The sequence below is a fragment of the Salminus brasiliensis genome, chromosome 4, assembly GCF_030463535.1.
Source record: "Salminus brasiliensis chromosome 4, fSalBra1.hap2, whole genome shotgun sequence".
Classification (NCBI taxonomy): Eukaryota; Metazoa; Chordata; class Actinopteri; order Characiformes; family Bryconidae; genus Salminus; species Salminus brasiliensis.
In genome coordinates, this window is record NC_132881.1 from 34,698,887 (window position 1) to 34,725,207 (window position 26,321).

At 38.9% G+C, this 26,321-nt stretch overlaps 2 protein-coding genes across 3 annotated transcripts; both read left to right on the top strand.

Moving 5' to 3' along the window:
- The first annotated feature begins 3,110 nt into the window (after nucleotides 1-3,110).
- Nucleotides 3,111-5,012, top strand: LOC140554154 (uncharacterized). The gene is made up of 4 exons (XM_072676986.1): nucleotides 3,111-3,523; nucleotides 3,763-3,930; nucleotides 4,117-4,212; nucleotides 4,581-5,012. The coding sequence occupies exons 1-4, from the start codon at nucleotides 3,164-3,166 to the stop codon at nucleotides 4,905-4,907; spliced, it is 951 nt and encodes a 316-aa protein (XP_072533087.1). The 5' UTR covers nucleotides 3,111-3,163; the 3' UTR covers nucleotides 4,908-5,012.
- An 8,146-nt stretch (nucleotides 5,013-13,158) lies between these two features.
- On the top strand, nucleotides 13,159-23,975 carry papolg (poly(A) polymerase gamma). 2 transcript variants are annotated; one of them, XM_072678149.1, is made up of 22 exons: nucleotides 13,159-13,263; nucleotides 14,982-15,149; nucleotides 16,964-17,030; nucleotides 17,110-17,191; nucleotides 17,308-17,417; nucleotides 17,541-17,594; nucleotides 18,165-18,276; nucleotides 18,391-18,480; nucleotides 19,325-19,463; nucleotides 19,563-19,635; nucleotides 19,745-19,865; nucleotides 19,971-20,055; nucleotides 20,140-20,193; nucleotides 20,313-20,432; nucleotides 20,761-20,870; nucleotides 20,996-21,120; nucleotides 21,234-21,397; nucleotides 21,488-21,606; nucleotides 21,707-21,915; nucleotides 22,196-22,276; nucleotides 22,409-22,471; nucleotides 22,551-23,975. In XM_072678149.1, exons 1-22 carry the CDS (start codon nucleotides 13,247-13,249, stop codon nucleotides 22,647-22,649), a joined length of 2,262 nt encoding a protein of 753 aa, XP_072534250.1. In that variant the 5' UTR covers nucleotides 13,159-13,246; the 3' UTR covers nucleotides 22,650-23,975. The 2 variants fall into 2 exon arrangements, with proteins under 2 accessions (XP_072534250.1, XP_072534251.1); XM_072678150.1 differs by having other exon boundaries at nucleotides 22,412-22,471.
- The last annotated feature ends 2,346 nt before the right edge of the window (nucleotides 23,976-26,321 follow it).

The window sequence follows — 26,321 nt, forward strand, 5'->3', positions numbered from 1 at the left end:
GACCACAGACCACTTCTCAGTACCTATGCTTTCTGGCTGATGTTTTGATTATTTTTGAATGTTGGTGGTGCTTTCACACTCGTGGTAGCATGAGACTGACTCTACAACCCACACAAGTGACTCAGGTAGTGCAGCTCATCCAGGATGGCACATCAATGCGAGCTGTGGCAAGAAGGTTTGCTGTGTCTGTCAGTACACCAGGAGATGTGGAGGAGAGCCCTGCAAAATGACCTCCAGCAGGCCACAAATGTGCATGTGTCTGCACAAACGGTTAGAAACCGACTCCATGAGGATGGTATAAGGGCCCGACGTCCACAGATGGGGTTGTGCCCACAGCCCAACACCGTGCAGGACACTTGGCATTTGCCAGATAACACCAGGATTGGCAAATTCGCCACTGGCGCCCAGTGCTCTTCACAGATGAAAGCAGGTTCACACTGAGCACATGTGACAGATGTGACAGAGTCTGGAGAAGCCGTGGAGAGCAATCTGCTGCCTGCAACATCCTTCAGCATGACTAGTTTGGCAGTGGGTCAATAATGGTGTGGGGTGGCATTTCTTTGGAGGGCCGCACAGCCCTCCATGTGCTCACCAGAGTTGGCCTCACTGCCATTAGGTACTGAGATGAGATCCTCAGACCCCTTGTGAGACCAAATGCTGGTGCGGTTGGCCCTGGGTTCCTCCTAATGCAGGACAATGCACTGTATTCCCTGACAGTGTGGTGAACTCATTAAAATTATTCTATTTGTAAGCAAAACTGCAAAACAGTTCAAACAGCTTAAAACATTCAAGTTCATAGAACGATATTCAAGTTTTAATCTCAACAAGCTCAATGTGTTCAAGTAAAGACAATCACTAAACTCATTGTTTTTCATTTAATATTTACGGAGCGTCTGACGCAATGCGCTCCTGCATGCCCATTGGTTATAGCCGTCTAATTAGCATACTGGGATTTCTGAACAAACATGGCGGACAGTGCGGTTGGTGAGGGAAAATAAGTTTATTAGCAGTTTTTAAAAAAGAAACAGTTAATTTACTCTCTTTCTCTGGATAAGTACATGTTTTTGTTCTAAACACTGGCATAATTTGCGGCAAGTGATGTTTTTTTTATTAAGGGGAGCTATTTTGAAGTGCGCGCACGTTTTTTGAACTCCATCTCGCGCGCCTCGTTAACAGCACCTGGAGGGAGAGAGCGCGAGCGCTGCTGACCTGCTGAACTCTCATAGTGCAGCACAAGTCCCAGCGGTCTTCATTCTCCTTACTGTGGCTGCTGCTCTCATGCTTGGAAGTGTAATTTGGTGAGTATATTTAAAAATAGTTTAATTGTAGTTCGTTTTTGAGGTAAATAAAACTGGTAGTTTGTCCGTTTACTTTGCCTGTAACTTGGCTTGTCGTAATGGGGAACAGCTAACTTGCTAAGCTAAGCTAGATTCAAGATTCAAGAGTTTTATTGTTATATGCACAGCAGAAACAGACAGTTACGCTGTACAATGAAATTCTTACTTTTCTGTCCCTCCATTCACCAATAGATAAAGATAACAAAAAAGAAATTAACAAATAATAATAAAAAATATGTATATACAAAGTAAATAAAGTATAATAATATAAGTTGAAGTAAAAAAAATTAAAGTAAACTTTCCTTTTTACAATTAAAAAAAAAAAATGAAAATAAAGGTTACATGTGCTAATAAAGTTACATGTGCTTGAAGAGCAGCAGCTATAAAGTGCAGGTTGCAAGTAAGAGATGTAAAAGCTAAGCTAGTACCTAACCTAGGTTAGTTAACTAGCTAGCTAGCCAACGTTAAAGAAGAAAGTTAACTTAAGTTAGGCTAATTAGGTAACGTTATTTTACATCTAAATACCCATAATAGTTGTTAATGTCTAAACTTGGTTAAACTATAGTTATTTTCTTGGTACTTTACAGTGTGTTTAAACTTGTATTTCCCATATTCACATTTAGTTTGAGTGAGTTTGATATTCCTGCACTGACAACAGAAAATGCAGTGGAATAGAGAGGTTTAGCTAGAGATTGATAGTGGAAAGGCCATGAAAGCAGAGTCTAAACTTTAATTGTTTTTGCTGTGTGTTCATTTAAAATTGCCTAATGTCGATGTAGTTAGCTTCTGAAATGTTTTGTTATTTTGCATGCTTAAGGATTTAATGATAAGAGCAGATAACGTAGATGTAAATGCAATTCATTGGTGCTTTTGATTTTTTTTTATCATTACAAACAAAATCATTATTCTCTGACATTGACTACTGTGTACACATTGATACATTTGTTGCATTGTCAAAGAGATTTGTATTTGTGTGTGCATGAACAGGAGGGTACACTAAAGATGAACGTGTCCAGCCCCTAAAACATAACTGCATAGGTAAGTATAATATGAGTTAATTAAGTGCTAATTTTGTAAAGCAAATTTAGAGCAGAGAGAAATATAACAGAAATTTTAGAAATATAGAGCTCCTACCTCAACAAGTATTAGCTTTTTGTCACTTGCCTGTCATTTTGTCAGTTGGTTTATAATGGCAGATATGGAGTGGAAATGCAGGTTATGTGATGCCTTCTCTGATACTCGTGGCAAGTTACTTTGTCATTACCGCTTGCAACATAACCACTATTCAAAAGTCTGTCCTTTGCCATGTCTTTACAACTCGTGTATTTGCACATTTCGGTCATTCAATGCACTTAAAATTCATCTTTCAAGGATTCACAAAAACACAAAAGGGACAAGTCAAGGGGGACAAGGAGTGCAAGTGGTGTATACATGTCCCTTGTGTGGGTTTAAGCAGCCTTTTTCAGAGAAAACACTATTCACTCATTTAAGAGGGCATTTGAGGACCCATGAAATGGTAACATGTCCATATAAGAGCTGTGCCTATAGTACTAATGTGTACACTTCCTTTAATGCTCACAAAAGCAGAACACATGGAGACTCTAGTAGTGCAGATCTATTTAATCATGTCTCTACTGATGAAGACTCTGTAGGCCTAAGTGCTGCTGGTTCTTCTGTGGAAAATGTTGACCTGTGTGAGGGGTTGGGACCATCTGAAAATGAAGACACATTAGATGATGAGGATGATGGTTACCAAACATCCTTGCCTTACAGAGCCAGGAAGTCACTGTGGGTGGTATGGCTGGAAGATTAGCCTAAAATTTAAGATGGGTAACTATCGCACCAAGCTGAGCAGGTCTGGATGTGATGAGGTGGCTGTTAACTCTGGTAAGAGGAGCCGAAATAACCCAGAGAGTGAGTCACCCCACTGCAACATCAAAAGACCTCGTCGAGCAGAGGTGAACTATCTACCAAATTTCCCAAGAGGAGAGGATGCCTCAAGTCTGGAGCGACTAAGAGTGCAAGTGGTAGAAGAAGTATCAAAGATGGATAAAAATCTACAGATGATAGAGAGACTAATGCAAACTACATATGCATTACGCCGGAAACAAATAATTGCCGACAACCCATCCCAATCTGTCAAGGACCTTCTGGAAAATTGGTCTGCGCTTCGAATAGAGTCACAGGTAACTTTTTCTTAACTTTCTTGTTACATTTATCCTCATACTGGTATTTGTAGAATCAGATTTCTAGAAAATTTTATTGAAAACTTCTTTATTGCAATCTTCTGTACTCCAAGGTTTGTGATGTGATAGGAATTCCAATTTATAAACAAATTTTAAATGCAGATTGTAATGTACTGTAAAACAACAAATTATACAATTGAACATTAATCTTATTTGTATTTCTATGCCTGAATGTTTAGGTTTGTGCAGAATTTCACAGGATCACAAATATCAACTTGCGAAGCAAGTTCTATGCAGAGTTGGACAAACATACACCGAGGTTATTGGCTGTCTACCGGCAGAAGGCTGCACGTACTGGCAAGACTGCGGAAGCTCTGAGGAGCATATTTAGTGCTTATGATCTTCTGGTATGTGACCACATTTAGTATTAATTTTAACAAAGATATTGCACAAATTTTATGCTTCTTCTGTTTTTTCTTCTGCTTCCCCTGTTTCTTCCTATCCTGCATCTACTGCTGCTTCTGTTGTTTTACTCTTCATTTGTTTCTTCTCATTCCCTCATCTAATCTAAAGAGTTTCACATCTATTTACAGGAGCAATGTGATGTAAACCACAGACGTACTGCTGCGCTTCGAGCCCTCCCTGTGTTCCTTTGTGAAGATGACTCTGCTTTTTTCAGGACTTGGAACGTAAGTTACTAAATATGTACAGGGTTAGTCAAAAGTTGCAGGATACCCTTTTATTAAATGGTCACCATATATTATTACTGAAATAAATGGCGTCCTTTTATTTCAGTACAAGAAGTATTTTTGCTCTCAACAGTAATTGTTCAATTTTATGTCTTGGGACACTTTGTGCCACTACTTAACCAAAAATATTAAAAAATCTATAACCCTCATGTTTTACATTTGAAGACATCCCACCAACACCACTGAATCTTGTATGCTTGTTCTGCTTTGGAAAGAAAGCATAAGTTGGAAGAAAGAAATCAAAGATTGGAATTATTGTTGTATGTGTGTTTACTATTTTGTTTGTTTTTGTTTAATTTATTTTTCAGACTGAGAAAGAGAGTGAACCGGACATCGCAGACTTGGCAGTTGGTCTTCTCACCATGGTGAATGAAGACCCAAGTTCCCCTGTTCAATTCAGCCCTGCAAGGATTGCCATTGTGCTGGAAGGTGACATTGTGCTGAATGACCTTTCTTATTTGGCTGATGCTTTTCTCATGTTACTTGGTTTAATGTATGCATTAAACATCTGCTATCCAAAAAAACTGATCCACACCTTCCACTTCATTCAGAAAGTCATTATGGGCTTGGATGACTTTAAACCACTAACACCCAGGCTGCTAAATCTAAAAAATGATCTGCTAGGGAGGGTGTAATTGGCGAATGATACACTCCCTTTTGATGGGACTTTTGTAGGTTCTGCCTGTTGTAAATTCCTGTTGAAGCATCACCTTTCTATGCTCTGTTAGATAAACCTGCTGTTGTGGTAAGTTGTGTTTTTTTTTTTTTTTTTTTTTTTTTTTTTTTCTCTAGATTGCATTACCACCTCTTTAAATTCCAAGTTCCAAAAATTGTTCTGTTGGAGAGTCACAAATATGTTCAGAAAATATGCCAGTTTTTTTTTTTATTATTGTTGCCATGGTACAGGCCATTGTACACAGAATTGTTACTGCACAGGTACACATTACTAAGCATTAAGGGCTTAACTAAACATGCTTAACATATTTTGTTTAATACTATATTTTATTTTATTGTATTTTATGGAATATTTTTTCAGTTTATTGTATGCAGAGCAGCCCTATTAATACATGGCTAGGCCTGTCACGATTGCTGTAATGTATTGTACTATATACTGGCCCAAAGATTATTGCAATAGTAAAATAATAAGTTATTTTAAGGCAAATGTATGTGACAGATATAATGATAATATAATGGCATGATAATGCAATTAAACCCTTTTAAAGAGCAATGTACTTTTAATAATTATTAATATTAAGAATTTGTGAGTGGAATATAAGTAAATACTCATTATGCACAAGTTAAGCAAATAAAATGAAACCAAAAAAGCTGACATACTTGCTCCTCATTTGCTTTATTCATTAAACCCATTGTACCATTAGTCAATGTGATTATTGTGACAAGCCTATGCAAAGCCATACATTTTTTTTTTTTTTTTTTTTTTGGTTTAAATGGTGTAATGTGTTTTGACTTCAGCAAAGTTTTATTGTACCTCAGAATGGGTTTTATATATTTGTTGAAATGAGTGGTTTATGACTTGCATCCTGGTTACTGATTTGCTAAAATAAAACGTTAATTTTAGCAGATTAACGTTTCCTTGTTTTATATTTATTTTTTGTGAAGGTATTTTGAGTTAAGTTAACTCAATTACTTTGTGGTAATTAGTTTCCTCAAATGTTTTAAGTAAAGTATTAGTCAAGTATGAGTATTTTCTAGTTGAAATGTTTGAGTAAATGAAAAGTGTGTCTGACACAATATTTTTAATTTAAACTTAATACAACTTTTTGAGTATTCCAAACTATTACAGTATACATTTTTTGTGTTCATTAAAAGTAGTTTAGTATAGTTAAGAAAACATTTAAATATTAAGTACAACATATACAGTTATTTTAAGTAAAGTTAGACTGAATTTAAATAGTTCTAAAAATGTAATAATATTGAGTACAAGATAATAAGGTTTATAAATTTCAGTGCACATAAAAATGTTATATTCTTTGCACTTAAAATAATAGAGTTTGTCTACTTAAATAGTTTGTGGTAATCAGTTTCCTCAAAAAATTTGAGTTAACTGAACTTATTCGGGTTTACAGTGTGCTAGACCTCATGTGGCTGAAGTGTGTCAGCAGTTCCTGCAAGATGAAGGCATTGAAGCTATGGACTGGCCCGCCCATTCCCCAGACCTGAATCTGATTGAGCACATCTGGGACATCATGTCTCGCTCCATCCACCAACGTCACGTTGCACCACAGACTGTCCAGGAGTCGGATGCTTTAGTCCAGGTCTGGGAGGAGATCCCTCAGGAGACCATCCGCCACCTCATCAAGAGCATGCCCAGGCGTTGTAGGGAGGTCATACAGGCACGTGAAGGCCACACACAATACTGAGCCTCATTTTGACTTGTTTTAAGGACATTACATCAAAGTTGGATCAGCCTGTAGTGTGTTTTTCCACTTTAATTTTGTGTGTGACTCCAAATCCAGGCCTCCATTGGTTAATAAATTTGATTTCCATTGATGATTTTTGTGTGATTTTGTTGACAGCACATTCAACTTTGTACAGAACAAAGTATTCAATGAGAATATTTTATTCATTCAGATCTAGGATGTGTTATTTGAGTGTTCCCTTTATTTTTTTGAGCAGTGTATATGAAGTGAAGTTTACCAACTGGGACTCGGTCTGGGTTTAATACCAGACAGATATAAGTAAATCACAGACATTCCAATTACATATTCTTTATATTTTATGTTTTGTACTGCAGTTTACAGTGAATCACTGAGGGAAAAAAATCTAAGCCTAATGGTGAGTATAGGGGAGCACTCTATTTCATCTGTCAATACACTTGATGGTCCATGCGAGCAGCATAACAGTCCATTAACAGCGCAGCGGTTTTAGTGACTTGACACATTAATACAGGATTCAGTTATTGTGACAGAGGCACTGACAGATGTGAGTTTATTGAGTTTTTTCAATGGGTTCAAACACAGCTCAGCCAATCAGATTTTAAATCATTTTCTAATACAGATTTTTAGCTGCAACATAAAAAAGCAACAGAAGATCTAAGCAGGTAACTCTGATTCTGGAGGACACAGGAATAATAGCAACTGTGCTTTTTACTGTAGTACAGGATTTGTGCTCTTCATTCACCACTGCCCATGAATAGGGTAATGACAAGTCTGTGCTTTAAATCAGGGGGGAAAAACATCAGTTTCACCTTGAGAAGTAGTAAGGTAAACCCAAATTAACAATAATGGTCTAATTATTGAATCAAATAATATTTTGAATATCATGTTTTGTCTGAAGATTATGCAGCACATTTTTATAAAGCTCTCACATCTCTGAAGAAAAAACCTACAGGTTTTATGCCTGTATATTAGAATTTTGGCCTTCCATCTGCAAAAAGCTGAGGCTGCAGTGGATGTGGCTGCTCTGATGAATCATATATCAGATTAATATACATTTAGTATGCAATATTGATATGTGGCAACTTTTTTTTCTTTTTTGAAGTATGAACAGCTCAAAAAGAGCTGTAGGTGTCCAAACCTGTGCCCTAATCAGTATCTCCTACATGTGAAAATCCAGATCACTATACAGTGCACGATTATAAGGAACAGAATTCCACAAGGTAGTGAACGGTTTCAGACATGTCGTTATTTGTGTGAGGGCATTGTTGTGCTACAGCAGAGTGTGTCACATTAAGGCTTGCCATAAAACAGTTGTTCAGCATTTCAATAAGAATAAACCAAACCAACATGGCCTAATAACAGAACTAGGTGCAGGTATATTGCAGAATTATGTTCAGGTATATTGCAGAATTATGTGCAAGTATATTGCACAATTATGTGCAGGTATATTGCAGAACTATGTGCAGGTATATTGCAGAACTAGGTGCAGGTATATTGCAGAACTAAGTGCAGGTATATTGCAGAACTAAAAAATTAAAGTGTGCCAGGTGCCAGCTCTTATTAAACCAGCTGACACATGACCTGGTTGCACACCAACCGGCACATTTAACAGCAGCCTGCACACCATCCCACACATCTTACAGTAGCCGGCACACCATTCGGCACGTCATAAAGCAGTTGCCACAACTTAAAGAAAGTGGTACAGGAGTTGGCACATCAACTGGCACACATTTTAGCAGCCGGTACATCAATCGGCACATCTTACAGTAGCCGGTACATCAATCAGCACATCCTTAAACAGGTACAAACTGGTACATATTCAAGTAGCCAGCTCACCAACCAACACATTTAACAGCAGCCAGCACACCAACCCGCACATTTTACAGCAGCAGGCACACCAACTGGCACATATTTAAGCAGCCATGCGCACCAACAGGCACATTTTACAGCAACCAACATGTCAATCAGCATGTCCACCAGCACATTAAGCATACTTAAGCAGTAGGCACACTTACTGGCACATTGTACAGCATCCAGCACACCAACTAGCACATTTTACAGCAACCATCATATCAACCTGCCCATGTTAATGCACCTGGCACACCAACTCACACGTTACTGCAGCTGGTGCACCCACCAGCACATCATACAGCAGGTTCTCCACAATGTGTGAAATTTACCAACATTTAGTGTGTCCAGTCCATCGTTTAGGTCATAAATAATAGGAAGAAGAAGACCACCAAGCTCCAGCATATTTGGTGCTTGGACCCCTCATTACACTCCTGGGTTCAAGTTGTCAGAGGGATTGGGGGTTTGAGAGGGCAGCGAGAGTGTGTGTTCACAATTCAGCATGTCCAGGGCCAGTGTCAGCAATGGGTGCAACTTAAAGTAGCTAAACGCATTCATTAGAAGGGGTGTCCACATTTGTACATATAGCAGGGCTGCACGATATATGGTTTCAGCATTTTTATTGGATGTGCAGTGTCAACTGAAAATATTTACTCAATTTTTTACTGCTTGATAAAAAATGAAATGTTCTCATTTTCAGATTATATGTGCCTAATTTTGTCCATTTTACCCCAATCGTGAATACACAGAGAGCATCATTAATATCATAACATGTTAGATCATTGACTTCAAGTGAAATCTGGTAAAAAATCCCTTTATTTATTATATATAAAATGCAAAACAAAGAATATTGCAATGCCACATTCTTTAATATTGTGCAGCCAAAACATATAGTGTACTATCACAAGCTTGCATATGAATAGCACAACCAGTTTTGGTACTAACTAGAACCATTCACTAAAGAACCCTGGATAGAAAAAGTTTCTAGTGAAAAACATGTATCAACACCAACTCAGAGGTCCTTCCAACCTAAAAAAGCCTTCACTGTTGTTAGGAGTCAACAACACCTCTTTACACGGAGTGGATATAAAATGCATGATTGACTGGTGAGTTTAGGAACATTTTGAGATAAAAATGTGATTAAATTATATTAGATCAACTTTATTTACAATGGGAATACATTACCAAAATAATTAATAAAAATAATGAAATATATATATATATATATAATACTGTTATATACTCTTGATTCACTTGAACATTGTATTTATAGACATTAAACTTCCAAACAGCAACTTTACAGAAGACGAACAAACGTTCTTAACATTTAATGGAATTCAGTGTAAACATTGTACACAGTGTATTTCTATTGGTCCATTCATCATTTTAATTGTTGATGAAGTTGATACTGATACAATATACAAAATCGCTGGCAAAATTCACTTTGTGTTAAAAAGTGAAAAACTGTAAAAATTGAGATACACGGTTTAAATGAGAGAAATTTGCACATAGAGCTGAGTTGCGCATAAACCAAAGTTTAAAATAAAACAACTAAGGAAAGAAAAACAAGGAATAAATGTAAGCACACTCAATGATAAATGTTCTTTAAGTCTCTTTGCGCTGTGAGGTTTTAAGAAATGTATGGATATATGATTCACCACAGTGTTTACAGGTGTTGATTTTTAATCATTATAATCGATTATGTTAACATTCAATTTGAATTAGCACTTCTTTTTCTACTTCCTAAATTCTACTAATACACCAGTAAACAAACAGTTCCTACACACGTGTGTATATTTTTATTGTTTTGTTTGAACAAAAGATTTTACTGTATGTATAGACATTCAACCCAGATGACATGAATTTAGCCACAGTCCAGATATCTCACTCTGTGTAGTAATAGTTAATTTCTATCCATTGGTGTCCACAGTAAAAAGACTTTCCAGAAGAAGTGCCAGATGATGAGCCTGTTGCTTTAGGATGCACCAGTTTGGTGTTCTGGCTGCTTAAAGATGTGGCAGTTTGTAAGAGAAATGCTTGGTCTACATCCACCCCAGGTCATTACTTATTCACAATATTATATAATCATTTGCTAATCATATATATTAATCGTTTACCAATCATATTTAGAACCATTTAAACTTTTATGTAACTGCTTTTAATGTAGTATTAGTTCATTTGAAATGCATGCAATGTGCCGAAGTTATTTTGTCTTGCAGCCAGCCCAGAGGAACAAGCTGACACCTTACTCTATCCCCTTTATCATGTTTATGCATGCATTCGTAGTGCTAAAGACAGATCCATCACACCCTGTTCCTTTCCTCCAAGGCCACATACGCATACACACTGGCCACACAGATAACACATCTTCACACACACATTTCTAAAGGAAGGCCTACAACACCCACCCTGACCAATACACCCCCACCCTCACGCACATATTTCCAAGAACACTCATGACACCCGCCATGATCAATACAACCCCCATCCTCACATATGTACATTCCAAAACACACATCTATTTCTGCAATAAATCCTTCCCTCCTCCCTTTCACACATCACAGATCTCCTGCGCGCTGTTCCCGCCGGAAGGACTATCTCTTCGTGGGCAAGTTCATCGCGAGTAATTGTTTGTAATTGTTGTATCAGGTACTGAACATTCATGATGAAGGTTGCTGAGGAGACACTTATCTTTAGATCTAGACCTCTAGCAGGTCGCTGACTGCCTGTCATTGTGCGATGAGGTGATGTGACCTCTCCCGTTAGGGTATAAAACCTCCAGCAATACTGCAGTCTTTTGGGCACCCGCCTTATGACTTGAGACTGAACGCACTCCCTAAGTTGACAGCCGATGCTTCCTCACGGAAGTTCTGCTTTGTACTCTGGCTTAGATTTTTGACTTTGTATTTACTCAACCTGATTTTTAACCTGATTTGTATCCTGTGATTCATCATTTTTTGCATCATCAAAAACTTGTTTTGACCAGCATTTTTCCATCATTAAACTGGCAACGCATATCTTCAGACTCTGTCTTCATTTGACTGAATAATTTTTTTACCAAAGACTCAAAAACCTTACACAGTTAATGCCAGCTACATTTAGTGTGCCGGCTGCCTTAAGACATGCTGGTACAATGGTAATTCTGCTCCCAGGTTATGCCTAAAAGTAGCTCTCAAGAAGGAGGAAAGATGTGGGTCATCCGTAGCCATTTCGTCTCATTTCTTATCTTGTGACTTTGTGATGGAACTGGCCAGTGATGCTTTGAAAACAAGAAAAGGCCACAGGTCGCACTGATACACAAAAGCTAAGTAATGAACTGTCTTAAATAAGGAGTGTCTGTATGTGTTTAACATGAATAAATGTTGTATATCATATTATCACACCATCACACACCATCCAGTGAATTCATTTGTATAGTGTCGAGTAGTCCCCCTAATAATCCACCATGGACCTACTCGCACATTCGTTGACTCTGGGAATCAAGGGAAATCACTGATAACACACAAGTGAAAGTTTACCTCGGAAACAAAGTTTATTCACTCAGAGATCTCTGGGAACAGCATTCACTCACAAGAGTATAACACATACATGAGTTTTTATGGACCCAAAAGCCCTCCCTGTAATATGGTGTGAGGACAGTTGTCCCAACCTCCAGGACAAGTCTCAAAATGTTTTTCTGACATATTTCGTGTTGAAGGTACATCATGCATGCCTTCACGTACATCTGCATCGAATTTGTACCTTTGTGAGAAGAACTCAAGTATCAGCTCCTTGCAGCTGCTCTCTCAGCACCTCTGTGGCCTTCAAAAAAGAGAATGTACAGTCCTGTGGCTCCGGACTGTCTGTCCTGGCACTCCCTCCCTCAAACACAAAAGTTACATTTTAATGAAGTGCACCCACACATGGTTATTCGATTTACTGGCAATACTTGGATTATGCAACTGAAGACAGTTAGGCCTTTCAAACACCACTGATCAGTACAAATTATATCATTTTATAATTTCTTAGCCTAATCAAAGACATTCTATAGTTAATACACAACTAATCAGAAACATTATACATTTAGTACACAGCAATCATTTTTGTAACACTCTCAAGAAGGAGGAAAGATGTGTGGGTCATCTGTAGCCATTTCGTCTCATTTCTTATCTTGTGACTTTGTGATGGAACTGGCCAGTGATGCTTTGAAAACAAGAAAAAGGCCACAGGTCGCACTGATACACAAAAGCTAAGTAATGAACTGTCTTAAATAAGGAGTGTCTGTATGTGTTTAACATGAATAAATGTTGTATATCATATTATCACACCATCACACACCATCCAGTGAATTCATCTGTATAGTCAAGGTGAAGATAAATGGGGTTCCTCCAGGCCCATGGTGCAGCATGGAGCAACAGACAAGTCTGTAAAAGGGCAATGTGATCGCACAGTGCATGGCTCTGTGTTTTACTGCTGACTGATGATACTTAAAGCAAAGCAACATCGTTACTAAAATGCTAAAACCACTAGCTGAAGTCTTTATGGGGGGCCTTGAGGCGGGCATGCGAGTGAGCATCTTTTCAACGTCACCGCTGTCTGGGCGCAAAGCGTGTCGGGACACGGTGGAGCAGTGGGCGCCATATTGGAGTAAAACTATTGTTATAAAGAGAGAGACGGGGCTGCTGCTGGCTGAGTTTATGTTTTCTACTGTTGCGATCTAAGCTATAAGGTTTTTTCTACGAAGGGTCATGAGAGAAATGTCAGCGTAAGTCACTCACACTGCTTGTGCATTGACGGCTTTGGGTTCTTGCTTTGCTGGTAGCGAGTTGCGAAATTAGTGACGGCTAGGCTGGCTAACACTAACAGCCAGCTAACGTGTTTGTCTCAGCTAGCTTGCTAGCTAGCGTATTAGCAGGTGGCAATATCAACAACCAGCCACTGCTCTTTACTGAAACACTGATCGCTTCATTAGCGATTTTTCAAACAGGTCAAAGTGCAGACATATCACCTAGCCATACGTCGTGTGATGGTTTCCCACGCTGGTTTTGTGGCTACACCAGTAACGCAGTGGGTTAGCTAGCTAGCTATCTTTGTTTACCGGACAGATCGCATCTGTAAGTTGGAGAGGATAACGGAACTCCGTTGTCTAACAAACTATCGACGCTACACACAAGCTAACGAGCACAGAGAGCTTCCCCAGCAGATTAGATTTGAGGATACTCAATATTTCACACGACCATTTATTTAGCTAACATCTATCTATGGAGTTGAGGGGGAAATCGGACATGGCTCAATCACGGTAGCGTGAACTTCAGCTGTCGACCACAACAAGTTAGCGCTGGCTTGTTTATGAAGTCGCTTCAGCCGCCTTATAATAAAACATTTAAAATAAGAGCTAGCTAGATCTTTGTATGGTAGAAGAGGCGGTGTACTGCAGTATTACACTGCTTGCATTCGTGTAAGGATGCTTGTGTTTAACTCGCCCGAGCCAGCTAGCTAACTGAGTAACTTGGCTAGTGCTAGCTAGCATAGCTAGCTAAGTTCTCTGAGCTAGTCTGCTTGTAACTGTTAGCTTTTAGCTAGCAGGAATGGCCAGTCACCTGTCTCACCATAGTCTAGTGTTTGTGGGAAGGCATGTACACTAGCTAGCTATATGTCCGAGTGTTTGTGGACACACTTTCTAATTAATGCATTCAGCTACTTCAGGTTACACCCGTTGCTGAGACAGACGTGCAAATGCACATCCACAGCTTGTCTAGTCCCTGTAGAGAAGTATTGCCAGCAGAATAAGACTCTCTGTGGCCACCTTACCTAATGCCAGGTGTGAACTAGAGGGGTTTAAAGCGCCCCCCCTCCCTTTCTTCCCCATTCCTGTGAGCACTGGGACTGTGTTCTCTGGAATGATGGTGCTCCATCCAGTACCTTTGGGATGAGGTGCGGTGAGGTGGTGGTCATCAGTCTAATAAAAAGCCTTAACTGGACAGTAGACAGTTACTCCAAACAAATCAAAGACAAACTTGTTTTCTGTTTATCTGTGGTATTCATTGTTTCTTCCTTATACATTTAACCTCCATTCAGTGTAGGTTACTAGTGCATATCCCACAGTCTATGCTCAAAGTGCACCATGTGAATTCACCTATTTGTGGGTGTACCCGTTACGTTAAACATATCCCTATTAATAAGCTTGATTTTGAAAGAATGATTGGATAAGCCAGTGTTTTCCAATTTTTTGGGTAGTGTTTGTGATCAATCGACACTCAGCTTGTGCCATAGCTTAATATGAAGTAATATGGTGTTTGTTTTTTGCTAGTTGCCTGGACTAACTTCCACCTCTTACCTTTTCATTGTTTCTTTTTTAGATGTTAACTATTTGTTACTGCAGTCCACTTCTCATTTGAGACCTTAAGGGCTGTGGTCCTGACTAGTTTGTGTCTATTAATAAAGATGTGTCTTCAAATGTGCGGTTTTGTTTCCGATCATCAGAATCAGTAACAATATGCTTAGCGGGCAGCAGCCTCAGAAACACTATGGGATCACGTCCTCGATCAGCCTGGCCTTTCCCAGAGAGATTGACCGTCTGTACACTCAGAAGCTCATAGAGGCCATGAAACCTTTTGGAGTGTTTGAGGATGAAGATGAGCTTAATCACAGGTGAGCGTTATGTAAAACCTGGGGGTGTACTGTATACTGGCTGCCACTAACCACTATCTTTCTATTGATTCGTTTTGTTGATTTATCGGAAAAAAGTTCGGGAATTTACGTTTGGATTTAATTTGGGCAAAACTGTAAATAAAAATATTACATTAAGTGCAAAACTAAATTTGAACTTGAGCTTCAGCAATTTCCCTGCACAAAGAAATGTGCTTAACAATGGCCAACGAGTCGGAGGAAGGGAAAGGTGTGTATATATTAATATATATTAATAATAGGAAGAAAAAAAAAAAAAAAAATATATATATATATATATATTTTTTTTTTTATTATTATTTTTTATTTTTTTTTTTTTTACATTAATTTTAGAGTGCACAGATGTATGACATATATTATGTAGTTTTTAAAAATATAAAAATAACTATTAATGGTGTTATGGGTCATCAAAAAATTAGATTTCACAATGATCTGATATCACGTCATCTCTGGAGAAAACCCATAACGTTACCATCCCCTAGTTATTTATGCAATCCCAAAATCCCTTTACATATAAGCACTGGGATATATTTCCTTTGTTTGTATTGTGTGGGAAAGAGCAGCTTTCATCTTTATAACTCTGGTGTCAAAGGACAGGGTTGCCAGTGTCTGTGGCTCACGAGGTATGAACATTGAGCCGAACAGGTGGTCTGGGGCTGCAGTGCGCTCTGCATTTGCTCAGAGGTATGAACCAGCCTTAAAAATGAACACTGTGACTGTGATTTTTGCAGTTTCTGGCGGTCTGTTGTCCAGAGTGGCGCCTGTCTGTTTCTCATCAGGTGCTCAGCATTGTGCAAGTGCTGCTGTGGTATGCCTTTGAAACTTTGCGCACAACCCGCCTTTTTTGTTTCGTGATACTTTCAGGTGATCTCATTCTTTCGATGCCTTGGCTCTTTGGAAATCTTTAAAAACCTATTTGAGTTGGACTCTGCTGCAGCCCTGATTGTTTTTGAAGCTGTAGCTTTAAATGGAGCCGGCCAGACTGGAGCCAGAAAGGACTGACTTCTTGGCGCAATTACGTAGTGGTAATAAGGAAAAGCATTTATCATTTGAGTTTGAGACCTAAAATCGTAATCCTACTAAAGTAAAATGTTAAAAGCCGCATCTGCTTAAAATATTGATATTGATGCATTTTCAGGGTCCACATCATCGACTATGGTGACTAATTTCAGCAGCCCTAGTATATTGTGTAAAGTATCCTGTTTCGGGGCAAAATTATACCTCTACAACGTCAAATCTGTGCAAGAGCAGGCATTGTTTTGAAGACCTCAGTGTTTGGTCATATGCGAAGTTGTATGAGGCTGCGCCTCTTTTGTGGTTTCTGAGACTTTGAGAACCGCCTGTCAAAAGTGCGTTTTGTTTATGCGCTAGTTCTGGTCCGGTTACTGTTTGGGTTATGTTCCATCTCCGAGACCACCACACAGTCGGTCAGTTGGCCTTGACTTATTGAGCAAATCTGTATGTAGTCGAGAAGGGGGTACAGAATGCTGTCCTGCACGCTATGCTTACCAAATAACTGCTTCTCTTTGTTGCAGTTCATCTTATTGGACGTATAAATCAGCTTTAAGAATATACTAAAATCCAGTCCTGTAAGTGAGAATATAGGCTTTGAGAATTTTGCTGTTCAACTAACATGCAGAGTGACCGATCATAAATTAGTGCACTATAGAACAACTTGCTTCACCAATTGGCAAATGTTCTGCAATATTGTTTACTTGCTATGAACAGTTTCGAGATATAAAATATTACCAATAAACCATTTTCCTGTTCTTTCTCAGGCTTGCCGTTCTTGGGAAACTTAATTCTTTTGTGAAAGAGTGGATTGCAGAGATTAGTGAATCAAAGGTGATATGGCTTTTTGGCTCCTTTTATTAGGCTTTGAATAAACTATGTGCAATTCTTAAACTAATATCTTCTGTTACAGAATCTGCCTCTTTCATCTGTAGTGAATGTTGGAGGCAAAATCTTTACCTTTGGCTCTTACAGATTGGGGGTGCACACAAAAGGTATGGTTGCTCATGGTCAGCAGGACATCTTCACCTCTGAAGTCAAGCACTAACACTGCATGTATGTCAATTTGATACAAAAAAATGAAAAATGTCAAACCTGTGTTCTGTTGCAGGGGCGGATATAGATGCCCTTTGTGTAGCACCTCGTCATGTTGAGAGGAGTGACTTTTTCTCATCTTTCTTTGAAAAACTGAAACAGCATGATGAAATCCGGGACCTTCGGGTGAGTACTTTTTCTTTGCTGTTTCTTTACCTGCTGATGCTGATTTAGATTTTAATTTCTACAGATTTGTGCTCAGGTGATTTCATGATTTCATCTTCTTTTTTTTTTTTGTTTTTTTTTTAGGCTGTGGAAGATGCCTTTGTACCAGTGATCAAATTCAAGTTTGACGGTATTGAGGTAAAGCAGATTATTTGACTATACTTTGCAGAAAAGTTGCACAAGGTATCAAAAGTTAAATGTGGCAAACGGGCCAACTTTCCCTTCTTTTAGCTGAATTAAGCTAACAACAGGGTTAACACTCACACCAAAGTACAGATCCTGTCTATACATATGGAATTTAATGACCATATAGACTGCAGATTGTTTATTTTGAATTTGAAATGCTAATTCACTGTATTTAGCCTGATTATAGCCTCAAATGCTGATATGGAGTACAGAATTGTTCTTTAGAGCAGTGCTATAAAACCAATTTTGCTTACCTTGTGATCTGTTTAGGAAAAAGTAATTTGCCAATAAGCTCAGATGAAACCTTTTTACATGTAAAGAACCCCTGCATAAAAGGTTTGTTGGCATAACCATGTGTCCAAAGCAAAAACGTTTTAAAACATTCAGCATTGAATGATAAAATTGTTTAGAAAAAAAAGATATTCCGATTTGTTGTTATCAAAAGCAAAGGTCTGATATTGAAAGTCTTACTGTGTGATATATGAATATATTTTTCATTCAGTTTTAACATTCCATCCACAGATTGATCTGCTTTTTGCAAGACTTGCCCTGCAGTCTATACCTGATAATCTGGACCTGAGAGGAGACTCTCTGCTCAGAAACCTGGACATAAGGTGTATTCGTAGTCTAAACGGTAATCTCTTCAATTCCTTCTGCATGTGTTTTAAAGCTTGTTACTGTTAAATGTACTTGGTCTAATGTATACGGTTATGTCTCTCCCTGCCGCAACAACGAATTGTATGTTCAGGTTGCCGTGTTACTGACGAAATCCTGCACTTGGTTCCTGATAAAGAGAACTTCCGACTGACTTTGAGAGCCATCAAACTGTGGGCCAAGCGTAAGTTTAACTTGCCAACAACATTTTTAATAACTTCTGAATGTCATGCCATTAACTCGCAGTGAGTAATTCATAATACTGCATGACCACTTGGTGGCGCACACGCATTACTTGCTTAAACACCTTTGAACAGCACTGCTTGTTGAAAATGAAAATAACATATCAGGTATAGGCAAAAGTACAAGAGAGGATGCTTTCTGCAGCAGATAAATTCTATAAAATCCATCCAATTCAGTTTTCATTAGTTATTTCAGTTATTTTAATTTGTCTGTTATTCCAACACTCCACTTTCCTGTTCCTCTTTATAACTACTTATTTGTCTTTGGAGGCATCTGACATTAATGTCTGCTTTTTATGTTGAATAGTAAATAAGACTAAGTGGGAGAAATATTAAATGGTTTGCAGTATTAATGATTACAGGACCCCCTCTCAAGTGTTTATGAAGTAATACCGATTAATAACCACTAGGTGGCTGCACAACACAACCAGACAATTATTCTTGCACTCTGGCCTACACTTGGTGTCTGTGTTATTCACTGTCTCACAGTTCTTTTGCATCGTAGCCCATGCATTTCATTGCAGTTAACAAAAACAAAAAGATTGGTGTTAAGGTAGCTTGATTTCTGGTTTATTTATGTTAATGTATCTGCATCAGCAAATATGTACATTGTCACTGGCCAAGAATTCACAAATTTGCATTTTGTGAATAGTGACACCCTCTGGGAAAGTTTGTGAATTCTGCCCTTGGACTGCTGTGTATCTATGAAATGTACTCTGCTCTGGTGAAGGACAAGTTATTTGGGAAGAAACATTTGTTTTCCTTATTTTTGAATGCTTTCTGCAGGTCGTGGGATCTACTCCAACATGCTTGGCTTCTTGGGTGGTGTATCCTGGGCCATGCTGGTGGCTAGAACTTGTCAGCTTTACCCGAATGCTGTGGCTGCCACACTTGTGCACAAGTTCTTCCTTGTCTTCTCTAAATGGTGAGGTCCTTAAAAGTGAGCTTATTGCTGATAATTATACACACCTTGTGTTCTTTAACTGACAACATATATTTTTACACACAATTTGTATTTCTTTAGGGAGTGGCCCAACCCTGTGCTTTTAAAACAGCCTGAAGACAGCAACTTGAATCTGCCTGTCTGGGATCCACGGGTGAGTGTCTTTTTGGACGTAAGATGAAGCCCATTCTGAAATAATAGTGGCGTTGTTTACATTGTGACGCATGGCCCACATTTTACAGTTTCTTTTTTGGTGTCCTTAGGTAAACCCTTCAGACAGGTACCATTTAATGCCAATCATCACACCTGCATACCCCCAGCAGAATTCCACCTACAACGTCTCCACCTCCACACGCACCATCATGAGCGAGGAATTCAAATATGGTTTGTATTCAAGAATTAAGCCATGCTCAAGTGTTTTGTTCACATGCACATGTTTGTGTATATTTAAACTGTATTAAACTATATTAAAATCTACCCCTCTTTCAGGCCTTACAGTTACAGATGAAATCCTTCAGGGTAAGGCAGACTGGTCGAAGTTATTTGAGCCACCAAACTTCTTCCAGAAGTACAAGTGAGTACCTAACAATCATGCTGCAGTTCTACTCACTGTAATGTTGAGACTCAAGGCATTGACTTGTTTATATGTTGGTTACAGGCATTATATTGTCCTTACTGCCAGTGCGTCCACTGAGGAGAACCACTTAGAATGGTAAGAGAAAAAATATAATATTACTACTTTTCTATGAGATTAAAGATGTGAGCTTGATGAATCAGTTGACCGCTTTTGCAAATGTGTCCCCATCAAACCTTTTAACTTTTTCACCTTAGGGTTGGATTGGTAGAGTCCAAGATCAGAGTTCTGGTTGGGAATTTGGAGCGCAACGAATACATCACTCTTGCGCATGTAAACCCTCAGTCTTTCCCCTGGTCAAAAGAGAACCGCAATGAGTAAGTATCTTCATTTCAACTCTGTATTTAATTGTGCAAATTTTATGCCGTTTCAATATCAATAAGTAACTGACACAAAAAATCACAACAAGAACTGATGTTCGGCACAACACACTTTAAAACAGTGTAAATGCTGGCCAAGTGAGTGGCTTGGTTGGAAAGATTTTTGCGTCTTATGCAGCAATATATCAGTTGTTCAGTAATGGTACAGAATTCCTGTTGCCATAGTCTTTTAGAAAGTCCCCTTTTCTGCACTATATTCAAAATATGCGAAGGAAACACTCTCTTTAGTGGCCTTTGATATTAATCTATGAACTTAATTTTACAGAAATGAATTTGTCTCAATGTGGTTTATTGGAATCAACTTCAAAAAACTGGAGAATGCGGACTGTGTGAACATTGATCTGACTTATGACATCCAGTCCTTTACAGACACTGGTAATTACTTTTGTATCTGCCTTTTTGTGCAATATTGTTTTTAAATAAATGAGATGGCAAGAGGTACCAGTGAAGGAACTACATTTTGGTGCAGTTTTGGCTGACTGACTCTACCTACTGTACAGTCTATAGGCAGGCCAGCAACATCAACATGTTAAAGGATGGGATGACCATTGAAGCCACACATGTGAAGAAGAAGCAGCTGCACCAGTACCTTCCTGCTGAGCTGGTACACAGGGGCAAGAAGAAGGTAGAAAAATTAAAAAGTTGAAATATTGACTTGAACAGTGGCTAATACTTTTTCTACTGAAGTGTGTGCGTTTGTTTAATTGTGCCCCCTCCACTCCTCTTCTTTCTCATCAGAGTCTTGGCGATCTGAACCGCAGTTCTAGTGGAGGAGGTTCAAAACGTTGTTCGCTAGATGGCAGTCAGCTTGATAGTTCCAGAGACACAGATACAGGCACACCGTTCAGCTCCCCCACACCAGTCAGTAAACCCTGCAACTCCATGTCCACCCCTGACGAAAGGTAGTTTCAGCAAGTGCAACTAGAAAAGTTCAGATTGTTTACTGAAACTGTTCTACTTATTGACGTGCCTTGATGTCTTGTGTTTCACAGCACTACTCCTCCCAAGCATCCAGTGCCATTGTATGTGGATAGCTCTCCAGTCTGTGAGTCTTCTCCTCCAAGGACAGAGCAGGGAATGTCCATACCAGTCATTGGAGCAGTTGAAGCAAGTAAGCATGTGTTTCTTTTAATTGAAGTAAATATAATATATTTATTTCTTTTCCATAATTTCATGTTTGTGTAATTCTCTTCTTTCCCTCATCTCTTCAGAATCTTCAGCTACGCCGGTTGCCAAGCCCACAGCACCTCCAGTAGGCAGCACTATTCCCACGGTGGTGGGGCGAAACGTCGTTCCACGTATGAGCTCGCCCAACGCCAGCCCATCGGACCTGCCCAATGGCCTCAATGGCGCTGCCCCCAAGAGACCCCACTCGCCCTCTCTGGAGGAGCCACCCAAGAAGCTCAAAGACGCAGAGCAGGTATGTGAAGCTGGAGTGAGCGACAGTTGGTCAAAGCAGTATGTGTCGTGTCCTTCCTCTATGGTCTGTGTTTTGTATTTGTAGCTTCTTGTTTTTGTTAAATTCCTTTTACAGGCATTAATTAGTAATTTAGCGTTGCTGAAGGTTTTCCCATCACATTTGCTCTTTTCACCACTGACAACGCAGGCCTTTTTATATTTCCTTTTTAGGTTTAACTTGACTGTGGTGTCTGAAAGTACTTCCCTTTAAGAATCTCCTGGATCTTGTGTTTCTTTTACAGATGTTATCAGATGATTCTGCATTTAAAGAACCATACCCGCCTTCTAGTAATGGACTGGATCAAGAAGATGGCCCAGCAGTGGTAGGTCTTTAGTCCACACATGCCTATTCTTTTCCCAGATTACCACATTGGCCCATTGTATTGTAAACGGTCATCTATAAATGCACTTCTTTTTTTTTTTTTTTCTTTTTTTTTCTCTCTCTCTCTTTAAAGCAGGACCATCTTACAATGACTAAGCCAATGCCCATTCCGACTATTGATACATCAAGGACACAGGTATTTCAGCTGTTCTGTTTCTCATTATACAGAATGCGGACTAAACTGGATTCTGTCACATATATTTGTTTACTTTCAGAGACTGCCCAGTAATGAACTGCCTGATGCCTCTTCTCCAGTTCCCACAAGCAACCTGCGCGTCATAAAGAACTCTATCAGGTTGACTCTTAACCGATAGCGGTAAGATCTCCACAGGTAACGCCGATTGTCCCAGCCACTGCAGGATTAAATTGCCCTCTTTCTGACAGCTGTATGCACAGAGCCAGACAGTTGTGGCCAGCAAGTGTTTTTAAATTCTGGCTGCCTCTCTTGTGCATCTAATCTTCAGATGGCGCTGTAAAACATTATCAATGTAAAGTATAACTTTTTTTTTTTTTTTTTTTTTTTAAACAGCCTTAATGTGTCAAAATGCTTGCTAAAAGAACACCGTTCGAAAAGTGTTTTGAAGCGTAACTTGTACAGTAGGTGTAGTTTGTATATAATGTCTTTAAAATCATTGTTAGTCTTTCTATGCCATTCTAATGTAGTTTTTACTAACAAAAAAAAAAGTATAAAAAAAAATACCTTTTTGTTCCCGTTAAAGAGAATTCCCCCATTGTTTTGTTTTGTCAAGTGTTTTTTCCTTCAGTCTTTTGTTGTCAGGTTCTGAAAGGGGTTTGAGGAGTACTGGGGAGGGGGGCGGCGAGTGGGCCTGAATTTTCATAACCATGACCCATTTACATACATCAACCCCATCACAGGTGTGTGTGTGTGTGTGTGTGTGTGTGTGTGTGTGTGTACCCTGCCTAGCACAAAGTGTGAGGGCTGCCATTGGGTATGATCTGTAGGGCTGGGATTACTGAGCAGGTCATGATTAGGCTTGTGTTTTTGCTGAAATGGTTTATAGCTTTGCTGGATGACCAAGAGTGTGTGAGCACGTGTGTGTGAATGAGTGACCGATTTATTCCCTGAGTTTAGGGCTTCACCCCACGCCTCCCATGGAGGTTTTTTTCTTGCTTTTTTTGGCAGCATCTTCATTTCAGTGAGAACAAAATGACAAGTGGATATGTTGCGCATGCCCCCCCCCCCTTTTTTTTTTTTTCTTTTCTTTCCATAAACCACTATTCTGCCCCACAGGTGTACAGAGAAGCATCCATATGTATTTAAAGAGAGGCTTATTACTATTCATTTTGGGGTACCTTAACCTTTTATTTATACTTGCTTATTTGTACCATGTAACTTTTATATCGCAGGCATTGCAGTTGGAGTTTTTCAGAATGTCATTTACACCGCTCAGTTTTGGATATTCTTGTTACTTGCTTTAGGGGAAACTACTATACATGGGTACACATTATATAGTAGTGAACACACCTGTCCAGACTTTTTTTTTTGTTTTTTGTTTTTTTTTTTTCCTCTTTCTTTTTCTTTCCTTTCTTAGGACAAAAGTTGTATTTCAAAGTGTATTTTTGTATGTAATGTATTCTGCCTCCTTTAAACTGAGACCATAAAATTTCACAAAACCCCATCGTCAGTGTGCTGTCTTTACTACTCATCGGTCTGTTTATAGAACTCTGTAAATTCCATTGTGTTGCGCGGAGGAGCAGATTTCCCCATAGGAAGTTTGGTGGAATAATCCTTTTCTGCTCCTGCCCTGAACAGCGTGACGCGAGCAAACCTCAGGAGTTTTGCCTCAGAGAGGAATGAAAGAAAAAGCTGTGCTGAACCTGGTGCTGTGAGCTGGAACACTGTCCAAAGATTGGCCAAAGAATTTGAGGTTGTGGAAAATAGGAGTGTAGGAAGTATTACGGGATTACTTTATAGGACTTTGTCCGTACGTTGCTCAGAAGATGCCGTATAACGAGACGAGTAGGATTTCATACTTGGTTTGTTTCTTGTATTGTAGCATTAATTTTTGTATTATAAGTTCAGAACAGTATATTCCTTTCTTAACTTAATCTTTATCAGTTCTTTAAGAGGAAAAAAAAAGTTTCTGCGATTCTTGTTGAGGGCAGACCGTCGCTCCACTAGCCTGTGTTTTATTTATGGTCCAAGGCAGGATCAGACTTTATCAACCGTGGATATAGTTCTCAAACTCCTTCCACACATTGTAGTAAAAACGGGTTTTAGTCCACAATTGTGGAGAATGTTAATTTTCTTAACCCGACAAGCCCATTGGATCTGTTACTTCCTTGTTCGTGTTGTTTTTCTGGGAGATTCCCATTCGTTCGTGTTGGTCGCTGACGTCACGAGGGGATTACCCTTCAGATGACGGCTGGCTAAGCGAATCCGTACCACCACACCTACAGCCTGCACAAGACGGTTAGAAGAATTGGTGGATTCAGCCACGTTAAGCTGAAGCTGTTAAGGTTTTTTTTTACTTACATACGCTGCTCATATCATCTTTGTGGGGGGAAAAAAAGCGTGAACGAGTCCCTGTACATGTCCAGAACCAAACATCAGGTGGAAAGACCCCCAGCAGCGAGTAGTGGGGTTGCGTTTTCTGAAGTGATGGAGCGTCACCCAGTATATTTGAGGGGGGGGGTTGTGGTCCAGAATGAATCAAATGCGGTCGGGGTTGACTGTTGGCAAATCCTCGCAGCAGTCTACTAACATGTAGTGTAAAGCTGTGCCAGAGCTGTACGGGCTAGTCCTGCAGCAGAGGACTGTAAATAATAAGCATCTTTTATTCATTTATTTATTTTATTAAGAGAAAACTTTGGATGAGAAATGTCTTGGAAGGTTTTAAAACTCTTGGTTTATGCCTTACGCTGTTTGGTCTAACAAAAGAAACAAAACTTCAACACTTTCCCATGTTTTTGAAGGTCGTTTTCACTTAGAAGTAATGATCAGGAATGATCCGAGGTAGACTGCTATGGAAAGGCTGTCAAGTTTAAGTGCCTATTTAAAATGAGTGAGCATACATGGCCTTCAGTTTTTATATTTATGGCATTTAGCTGACGCTCTTATTCAGAGCGACTTATAAGGTTACTCGTATTACAGAGGAGGGCCAATGTAGTGTTAGGAGTCTTGCCCAAGGACTCTTATTGGCGTAGCGCAGCATACTGACCTCACGCACTAGCTTACTGGCAGGTAGTGGTGTTATCTGTTGCGCCACACCAACCACACACACACACACACATATATATATATATATATATGAATATATATATATGAATATATATATAAATATATGAATATATATATATGAATATATATATATATATATATGAATATATATATATATATATATGAATATATATATATATATATGAATATATATATATATGAATATATGAATATATATATATATATATGAATATATATATATATATATGAATATATATATATATATATATATATATGTGTGTGTGTGTGTGTGTGTTTAGTAACCTTCATAAACCTTTATCTCCGTTTTGCCATTTTCGAGTTTTGGTATAATTGGAATCAATTTGGACCAACGGATCGATAGATAACACTGTCAAGAACACAATCTCACACTATTTTGTGATAAAGATATAGATATTTGGTGATAGATAGATAGATTATCTATCAATATATAATTGTCTGTCTCGGTTTTTGATATAATTCATATCTGGAACAACGGACCAATAGAAATGCATTACATTGACGGCCATTAAATTAATTTTCCCCCTTCGTCTGTAAAGTTGCCATTTTAGGAGATATATAGTTTTTGTGTGACATCTATACGAGACATGAAATGTAATAAAAAAATATTAAAGTCCGTTTCTAATTGAAATGTGTTACGCGTTACGTCTTCTGCGTGTGTGATTGGCTGTAGGCGACAAAGGGGAGGGGTTCTGCTGAAGGGGGAATTCCCCAGCGCCTTCACCTCTGGAGTAGCAGTTTACTC

Excerpts from the sequence above, each read along its gene's own strand:
- LOC140554154 (XM_072676986.1), top strand. The coding sequence starts at position 3,164 with ATGGGTAACTATCGCACCAAGCTGAGCAGGTCTGGATGTGATGAGGTG. Across the intron at positions 3,524-3,762 it reads CGCTTCGAATAGAGTCACAG|GTTTGTGCAGAATTTCACAG; the intron begins GTAACTTTTTCT and ends CTGAATGTTTAG. Across the intron at positions 3,931-4,116 it reads TTAGTGCTTATGATCTTCTG|GAGCAATGTGATGTAAACCA; the intron begins GTATGTGACCAC and ends ATCTATTTACAG.
- papolg (XM_072678149.1), top strand. Across the intron at positions 19,636-19,744 it reads TGCCTGTCTGGGATCCACGG|GTAAACCCTTCAGACAGGTA; the intron begins GTGAGTGTCTTT and ends TGGTGTCCTTAG. Across the intron at positions 19,866-19,970 it reads GAGCGAGGAATTCAAATATG|GCCTTACAGTTACAGATGAA; the intron begins GTTTGTATTCAA and ends CCCCTCTTTCAG.